General features: G+C 35.3%; 1 protein-coding gene across 1 annotated transcript; it reads left to right on the top strand.

Moving 5' to 3' along the window:
- Positions 1 to 5,901: 5,901 nt before the first annotated feature.
- On the top strand, positions 5,902 to 7,714 carry LOC107569537 (urokinase plasminogen activator surface receptor-like). The gene is made up of 5 exons (XM_016255655.1): positions 5,902 to 5,973; positions 6,066 to 6,185; positions 6,509 to 6,640; positions 6,845 to 6,955; positions 7,075 to 7,714. Exons 1-5 carry the CDS (start codon positions 5,925 to 5,927, stop codon positions 7,263 to 7,265), a joined length of 603 nt encoding a protein of 200 aa, XP_016111141.1. The 5' UTR covers positions 5,902 to 5,924; the 3' UTR covers positions 7,266 to 7,714.
- The last annotated feature ends 1,800 nt before the right edge of the window (positions 7,715 to 9,514 follow it).

The following is a 9,514-nucleotide window of genomic DNA, read 5'->3' as shown; positions in this document are numbered from 1 at the left end:
CCATAATGAGATGAATAGAGATCACTCTTACCACAGACATTTTTTTTGCATCCAGTGTTAAAGTAGAGCGCAAACAATTATATTTGGAACATTAGAATATTGTATCCAATATGCACGGTCACTTCCGCGTATTCATTCCGGGGCTAAAGAACACGGTTTTTTTAGGGATCACATGCATAGTTATGTATAATAAAGAGTACAATATACAATAAAACACAATATAAGAAAAATCAGAGATCGTTTAAATGTCCTTTGAAATAACACTGAGCACTTGTAGGTATGGTGGAAATTTTAAGTAGATCATTAATTATTAAATACATTTACATTTAGTCATTAAGCAAACACTTTTATCCAAAGCGACTTACAAATGAGGACAACAGAAGCAATCAAAACCGACAAAAGAGCAATAAAATGCAAATGCTATTATGTCTCGATTAGCCCAATGCAGTACACGTAGCAAGGTTTATATATATATATACACACACACACACACATATACAAAGAAAACAAGTAGATAGAATACAAATAGAATATAGAAAGCTAGTGTTTTTTTTTTAAAAGAAACGAATAGAGAGTGCAAGTAGAGGCTCAAGTGTTTTTATTTTAATGTACACATGTAATCAAATATATACAGAACTTTGTGAAGTTACATATGTACATTATTTTTACAGTTACATTGTGTGGCATGATAGGTAAGGATGGTAGCTCTCAGAAGTGAAAGGGTGGGGCGGGTGTTTTCTTGACGTCATCAAACCAAAGTCACAGTAGGCGCACAGAGTGGTGTATCATTCCTGAATCCTGATATGAATCAGTCTTTGAAAGATCCATTATTATAGACAACAATTCAATGACCAGTTATTAAAGACAGACACTTGAATTAATTCAAGAATGAATCCGCATCTTGAACGAATAGATTGAATAAAAGGCTTCTTTGTTAACACAATGACTTACCGCCACCTAGTGGCGATATTACTTTCATACGTATCATAAAGTAGGCCTATCATTTCATTTTGTCATTACATATTTCTATATGAAAAATGTTGTATAAATCATTAATCTCATTTCATTATAAAATTGTTTTATAAATAACAGCCCACGATCAGCGTATTATGTTACCGTTATCCCTTATGCCGAGTTCACACTGCACGATTTTAGCCCGATTTTTCAATCGCCGACAGGTTTTGCGAAATCGCTGACAAATGCCCGAAATTGGAGGGAAATCGGTGCTCGTTAGCAGTGTGAATTATCAAAGAAGCGATCTGAGGGAATCGCCGACACGTCGCCGACGCCCGTGATCCAGAAGTCTGAGATCCGCTAGTGAGCGACGCCTCGTGGTACCATCACAGAGAGGCTCAAAATCACTTTCCAGAACATTCTCGTTCACCATTCCTGGCTGGTGGAACGATCTTCCCACCCCTATCCGGAATGCTGAGTCCCTGACAATTTTCAAGCGACCGGTGAAAACTCATCTGTTTCAAAGCTACTTGACTTCATCATCATCATCATCATAAAAAAAAAAAATATATATATATATATTCTCTCTCTTTATTTATTCCTTCTTTTTATAGCTTGTACTTATTTGAATAATGTCTAAAAACTTGGTATTACAAGCACTTCCTGTGTCTGTTTGCCTCTTTAAGAAGAATCGCTTTATGTATCCCCCAACTGTAAGTCGCTTTGGATAAAAGCGTCTGCTAAATTACTAAATGTAAATGTATCCAAAACAAAATGAGCAGAGGGCAAGCATGGAGCAACGAGGAGGTAAAGTGCCTTTTTATGAGCTCTTTGTGAGTTTGCAGGTGATGAAAATAAAATCATATGTACACACAACAATGAGCGCACTTAGTCCATCAGGCGGCATTAGGTGTGTTCGAGTTAAAGCGGCCGATTTAGGTCAAACACACCTATTGATTGGGTTATTCGGTAAGTTCCGTCACGAAATATATGTCATTCAACCCAACCAATCAGGTTGTGAACGTATGACTATGCCTTTAGGCTTGGTATCTTTAAGTTCACTGTCAAAATTGATGTCATACAATGATCAATCTGCACCGCCAAAACCTGGTTATTTTAGGCAATTTAGAATGTGTCTCCAGGAAGTGGCACATCTAGTCACCAGTGTGTGCTGGAGTTCTCATTAGCGTCTTCTGGCTGTTGAATGTTTAAACTGGCAAGGCTTAAATGAATTTAACAACACCCGGGTGATGACGCCATAAATGACTGGTCATATTCAAGTATATACGGCCCTCACATTGAACAAATAGTTACTGGTTTGTCTCTGCTCTTCCTGTTTCACTGAGTGCAGATGCGCTTCAGATTCTACAGCTGTAGCAAAGACCACCACAAAACTGAATGTCGCATGCATTTCTATTCATACTTGACTAAATAAATCTTGTTTTGTTGTTCTGCTGCTCTTTATTGTGCTTTGGATCTGTGTTTTATTAAGCAAATAATAAACAAAATACTGCAACATGATAAAAGACAAAATTGCAATGAGTTTGCAGTATTTGCAGCAATTTTGTATAGCAATGATATCTGCAATCAAGACCACATTTCCTTTTATATATCTTTTCACCTTCCTTCTTTGTATGTAAATGTATTTTCCTAAAAGCTGTTTTAAAATATAACAAAGAATTAAAAAAAAAAATTACAGTTTTAATAAGAGTTTGCTAAACCAAGTTGTTGTTTTTTTCAGCAGTTGGTTTCATACATTCAGTTCATAGCAATAAAACAAAGTAAACATTATCATTCAACTACAAACATGCATGTTTAGACACGTTACAGGTTAACATTCAAATGTTAATATAAAACAATAGGTTATAATAAATAATTTTCATTTCAGAAGACCACTCATGCCATTGTGTAACTTGCTTCTCCACAACATGCATCCATTCATATGAATCTGAACCATAAATACTATATTTTCTGGAACACCTACAAAAGCATGCATTATCAGTGCACAACTACATATGCTGTTTTGTAAGCTATACAATCCACCAATATGTGCAGTGCAGGCTATTTTGTATCTTCACAAATAAAACTCTGTCTTGTGCATGATTGCTTAATTGCTTCAAAAATTGACATTTGTGAAACAAACTGCATACAAGCCAACAATCCGGCTTGTATGGGTTGCCTTCAAGATGCCCATTGTAGACTGGATAATAAGATATGCTAAAAAAGGTTTAGATTTACAATATTCAACGCACACTCTCTATAGAGACTTACAAATAACATCATGATTTTTGTTCTACTTAGCAATAGCAACAAGACCACAGACACACATTGCATACGTGCCTAAACAAAAGTCCATGTTTGCCTTGCAAAAGATTGATCAAAGATAGAGAATGAGTTTACATCTTGAGTATGGAAGTGAAAGCATCTAAAATGAGCAGGTTAGTTTCATTGTTCTATTGGTTCTACTGTGGTATGACTAACATTTCTGAAACTGGTTCATACAGCCATTGTGCTAAGACTGTGTCGGGTCTCGAATTTAGCTTCTCTCCTTTTATTGTGCCCATATACGCGCAGAGCACACAGAGGCTATTGTATGAAATATTGTTATATTGATTATATTATAAATATTGTACATCGCCTACGCAATACGCAACGCATATACGCACGCATTAACATACAGGTGACAGTTGACCACGCAGAGCATCAGGGAGAAGGTGGAGCGTGGGGAGTTACTAAAAGTTACCAATGCTTCGGGAAAAGCTGCATTTTGAATCATCCATGCATTTGATGATGATCCTGACTCGCCATCTCCTCATTGGATGCGCCTTTAGAGAGAAATGCATCTTTTGGGATTTTATAATGAAAGAGTTTTTGTTTTCGATTTGAATTATTTCGTTTTAAAGTAGTCATTCAAAGCTTTCTATAGCTAGATATATTTATCAAGTCAGTGAGGCAAGTATTCGCTGTGTTTCGGTTTATCAGAAGCGCTCGGAAGCTGAAAACCGAAACTGCAGAAAGCGCATTTCTACTTTTTTTCTACTTTATTTTTAAAAAAGCACATTTTGTTGATATTGTGTGTGCACAAATAAAAGTATACCCTTTACAGTTCCGAACAATGTATTACTCTTACCTTTATGAGCAAAAATGACAGCGTATTTTGAAATGTTTCTGCCTTCAATATATGTAAACTATTTTTAGACTAACCAGAAAATGTTGAGTTCTGAAACTTACTGGGTTCCGAACAATGTATTACTCTTACCTTTATGAGCAAAAATGACAGTGTATTTTGAAATGTTTCTGCCTTCAATATATGTAAACTATTTTTAGACTAACCAGAAAATGTTGAGTTCTGAAACTTACTGGGTGTTTTTTATAGTACAATGACCTCTCATATGTCAAAAGATCAAGGGAATTTGGTTTTTTCAGTTCATGACCCCTTTAAACAAATGGTTTTTCTGACATTATGTCAGGCTTTATAGTGATAACATTGAAAAGTAACAGACCCACCCTGCTGCTTGCATGCTTTGTAGACACAGAATCTTTGTTCATGTATTTGTGGGACTCATCTGTTTTTCATCTTGCTGTAGGATGGGGGATGCACCTGCCCAGGCGACGTCTCCAAAGCATTTGGTGAGTTTTGGTAGCGCTGCATTATAGTAATGGCATAACACAAGAAAGCAAGTCATCTTAGTAGCCACAAATGTTGGATTCTAAGAACCCCCCCCCCCCCCCCCCCGACTCAACTCTCTCACACACAGCAGTCTAACTAACATCTCCAGAGGGCCTATTGCCCCCGAGAGACAGCAAAACATACCCCACAAGTAACTCTTCTCTGTGTCGCACACCTCTTTTAAAGAGTCCTTTGATGTTGTGTCCACAGGTGAATGCAATCAGAGCATCTTCAGAGTCTTCAGCATCCACATAACCCTACAAAGAGGCCCTACAACAGGCTTGGAAAATGCATGGATGGATATTTTTACTTTTTTGGACCTGATAATAATAATATTAATAAAAATTTTCACACAAATTTTAGTCATGTGCTTGAGAATGTGATCAAAATAACTCAGTCTGTTGTGTTCTGTGTCATTACATGCTCAGTTTTTCCAATATCTCACATCTGATCATGCATGATTTCCAAGAAAAGGAAACTCATGGTTCTGTAAACACGATATTTCATGTCCCACCCAGTGTGCAGGAGCCAAAACTGTTCACTCCCCATCCCCCCTTTCCCTCTCTCTCCCTTTCATTGTATTTTTCTCTTTTGTACTTTATTTTATTAAGATTATCATCATTATTTTTTGTACTATTGCAGCTGATGTTATAGCAACAAAAGACACTCTCGGCTGCTATTTGTAACCAAAACGTTACCAGTTTTTTTTGTTTTGTTTTTTTTGTTTTTACTAAAAGAGTGCCCTTGTCAACTTTTTCTTGTCAAAAAAGATGGCAAGTGTGAACACGTCCTAACATTTTTCAACTTGAATAGATGCTCTGAGCTGCTGAAAAAGATGCCGGCGGTGGCATTTATAAAAGTCGCTCAGGACACGGTTTACTCCATAATGTAAAACAAATGCTGGCAGCTTCAAAAAATACACCAAGTGTCAACATAGCCTAAATCAATCAATTTGAAAAGAAACATGAATATACTATATCTGTATATTTTACATCAGTTTATTTTAAATATTATTATTTACATTGAAAGGCTGTCAAACTTCTTTGCACTATTTATTTTATTGTTCATATGTTTGTCCTTGTGTGTTTGTTTTCTGTCTCTTGTCTTATTTTTTCTTATTAAAAAAGTAAATAAATAAAGCTTATACACAATTTATGTATGACTTACTTTCTTATGCAGAACACAAAGAGATATGTCTACTTCTGTTAAACTTTCATTTTCTCATAAAGACCCTCCCCTTCAAGAAGCTATAAAGTGAGCACTGAGAGAGGCACCCATTTCATTCACCTCCTGATCAAAGATGGATCTGCAAATCTCAGTTTTTCTTCTATTCAGTCTCTTCACTGCAGGTACAAAGACAAATAGTGTTTGTTATGCTATTGAGTATAAATATGGATCACTGATGTCTCTCTCGCTACCTCTCTCTCTTTTATTACTAAAGGACACTCTCTCAGCTGTTATGAGTGTATGAGTCTGACGGGTTCTTGTGCGAATCAAAACGTAAAAACGTGTTCCAGTGGATCTTCTAAATGCATGAGTTCAACGGCTGTAACACAAGTTGGTAAGTCCAATATGATGGATTGAAATTCACTGTTATTTTTGACTGATGGAGATGCTGGTGTTTTTTTTTTTTTACTGGAAATGTAACTTCTGACAAAACTGCTAATTTCCTCACAGAATTTACAAATCTAATCACAGAATATTCTATTCAGATTTCTATTGAATTTGTTTTCTCACAAAATTGTATGTAAACAATACAACTTGTATTAAAATCGAATCAATATTTGAAATGAGAAAAATGCTACATTTTGATGTTTAAAATTATATTTACAATCAAAATAATGTGCAGTTGAACTGGTCTTTCCTGAATCATTCATGTTTTAGGTGACATTAGAGCTAAAGTGAAGGCTAAAGATTGTGCTGTTGGCTGTGTAAGTGGATCCATGAACCTCGGTGTTATAATGACATCTTCAGTGTGCTGTAACACAGACCGGTGTAACGTCCAAGATGCTCCAGGTATTGTGCTTTACTGACCAATTGCAAATGATCTTTAAAGTCAACACTCATTTTACTTCCAAAGGACATTCAATCAGGAAATAAAATAGAGAGTGCAGCTTTTCAGTTGTGAATTAATTGAATGGAGCAGCTAAAAGAGTGTTATTTCATTACATGTTATATTTTGTACAGAAAATACAATAATACTTTTTTTTCATCCTGTAGATCCCAGCACTAGCGCCTCCAATGGAATGAAATGTTACTCTTGTGATGGACAGAGCTGCTTAAAAATATTGAGCTGCACAGGGGGTGAAGACCGCTGTGTTAAAGCAACAGGTGAGAATATGGAAGAGAAAAAGTGGTTATTTTATCTCTCTTATGATTGAGATTTTGAGACAGCTCACATTTACCAATTTCCAGCTTAGACTTACCTGTGTTTTCTTTACTTTCTTCAGGGAATTTTGGAGACCAGTCAATAGTTGTAAAAGGCTGTGTCTCTAAATCTATTTGTGATGCAGCAGCATCAGTTGGTGAAGTTCAGGGCATCTCATGTTGTGAGGGGAACCTGTGTAACAGTGCTGAGAGTGTCACTCAGAGCTTCCTGTTCCTCTGCGGTTCTCTGCTCTCCTTCATCCTGCTGCACTGAATCCAGCAGCTCTTCACGTTCTACACTGAGACACACTGTACTGAATATAGAGCTTGCATTTTCTCTGTATAATGTATCCTTTGTGTCCTGATATTTTTTTGTCTGTGACATTCTGATGTTACATTTTATGAAATAAAACAATACACCATGGGGTTATATTTAGCTTGTCACACTGTAAAAAAGTCAGAAAAATATACTATACAAATAAAAATGTTTTATAAGAAGAAACGTATGATAATTACTTATGTAAACAAGAAAAAAAAATTTTTTTAGTAACAATATTTGGATTCTCACTATTTGGAATCATGTTCAGTTGTAGGTTATAAAGGCAATAAGCGAAAAAAAGTAGATATGAGAAGTAATATCTTGCAAATACTTTTTTCCCAATTCGATGCAGGATTTTCAGAAAGATTGAAACTAAAACTCAGTGCTGTGCCGATTATATTGGATCTGACAGTAATGTGTTTGAGACTTTAGTCTTTGCAACTTTACAGATCTTCTTTATGCACCAAGAGCTTGTAACACTCCAAAGAGAAAGGAAAAATTGAAATCGCATCATATGACCCCTTTAACCTAAATCACAGCAGTGTCCATCTGTGAAGGATGTAGGCTGACAAACATGCACAACTGTTAGCCAATCATAGCAGTGGGCGTTTACTTCCAAGTCTACAATCCGCCACGCCTATATTCAAACAGAGCGTTCTGATGAGGGGGGTTAAAAACAGGACAGAAAATAGCCTATTACCTCTAAATTATGATGTTCTTGATGTAAAAATCTTGATGACATTATAAGTGGACCTCAGAGAACAGTACCAAATAAAAAACAGAGGAAGTTCATGACACCTTTAAATATACTGGAGCAAACATTTAACAATATACTCCATTCTAGAGTATTTTGTAACTAACAAATGAGCTGTTGACTCTGAATCAATTTACAGAGGAAACAGTAATGCTGTTTTAATGGCATCTTTCAGCTATTGTCGTGGGAGTAGAATACGAGTTTCATAACTATTTGATCAACATTCACATCTAAATTATACACTATTTATTTCTATTAAAATAAAAATATTAGGAAAAAAACTAATTTTATATTATTTTTAAATTAATGCTATTATTTAAGAATTGAGCAAGCTCAGCAAGGGCATTTAAAATTCAAACAACAGAGGCAGTGGGAGATTAGTGCTATGTGGTTTCACCATTAGACGCTTGTTTAGACCTATTTAGGGTTGCACAACCCCTAGACATAATTACATACTTGTAATGATTTCAGTAATAAATTTTTACTTGTGGGTGCAGGACACTATAGTTCATTTATGTAAGTGAGGATAGCAAAATAAAGTAAACTGACATATTTTACCCAAAAATTCTTCACACAGTGGACTATCAGTAAAATTGATAAAAATTTGGGACCAAAAATTTGATTTGACACTTTGTCCTGACCATGTTTTGTTACATACCTTTCTATCAGAGTAATCTGACATCATCAAGCTGAATTTGTTCTGACACAGTGTAACTCTGAGTTCTTGTCGTAGTTTATTACCATTTTCTAAACTATAGCAAATAAACTGATAATGTGAGAAATGTTGAAGGTGTCTGAATAAATTTTGGTTTGACTGTATATCTAGTTTACTGTGGTTGAAATGGACTCATATTGTGATCAAGATTTTGATCCACCTCGAAGCAGTTTAAACATGGAGTTGCTAGAAAATCCTGATAATGCTTCAATCCCCCAATAAGAAGAAGCTATGATCCAAAAACATTTTGGTGATGATTTGGGGTAATTTTGCTCTGGTTAAACATTTAAACATAATATCAACCTAAACATTAACAAATGTCTTTGAGGCTTGACCCTGGACCACAAAATCAGTCTTAAGTTGCTGGGGTATATTTGTAGCAATAGCCAAAAATACATGGTATGGGTCAGAATGATAGATTTTTCTTTTATGCCAAAAATCATTAGGATATTAAGTAAAGATGTTCCATGAAGATATTTTGTAAATTTCCTACTGTAAATATATCAAAACTCAATTTTTAATTAGTAATATGTATTGCTAAGAACTTCATTTGGACAACTTTAAAGATGATTTTCTCAACATTTTAATTTGTTTTGCACCCTCAGATTCCAGATTTTCAAATAGTTGTATCTCGGCCAAATATTGTACTATCATTGATGTATGGTTTGTTATGATAGTACAAATATTGTACTATCATAACAAACCATACATCAATGGAAAGCTTATTTATTCAGC

This window comes from Sinocyclocheilus grahami, unplaced genomic scaffold (assembly GCF_001515645.1).
Source record: "Sinocyclocheilus grahami isolate Dianchi unplaced genomic scaffold, SAMN03320097.WGS_v1.1 scaffold1355.1, whole genome shotgun sequence".
Classification (NCBI taxonomy): Eukaryota; Metazoa; Chordata; class Actinopteri; order Cypriniformes; family Cyprinidae; genus Sinocyclocheilus; species Sinocyclocheilus grahami.
Note: the sequence above shows the minus strand (reverse complement) of the source record. Positions and strands in the feature narration are given on the sequence as shown.

What these genes read in the sequence shown, in the direction of transcription:
- LOC107569537 (XM_016255655.1), top strand. Translation starts at nt 5,925, where the DNA reads ATGGATCTGCAAATCTCAGTTTTTCTTCTATTCAGTCTCTTCACTGCA. An exon ending in TAACGTCCAAGATGCTCCAG is followed by an intron (nt 6,641 to 6,844) that starts GTATTGTGCTTT and finishes TTCATCCTGTAG; the next exon opens with ATCCCAGCACTAGCGCCTCC. An exon ending in CCGCTGTGTTAAAGCAACAG is followed by an intron (nt 6,956 to 7,074) that starts GTGAGAATATGG and finishes TACTTTCTTCAG; the next exon opens with GGAATTTTGGAGACCAGTCA.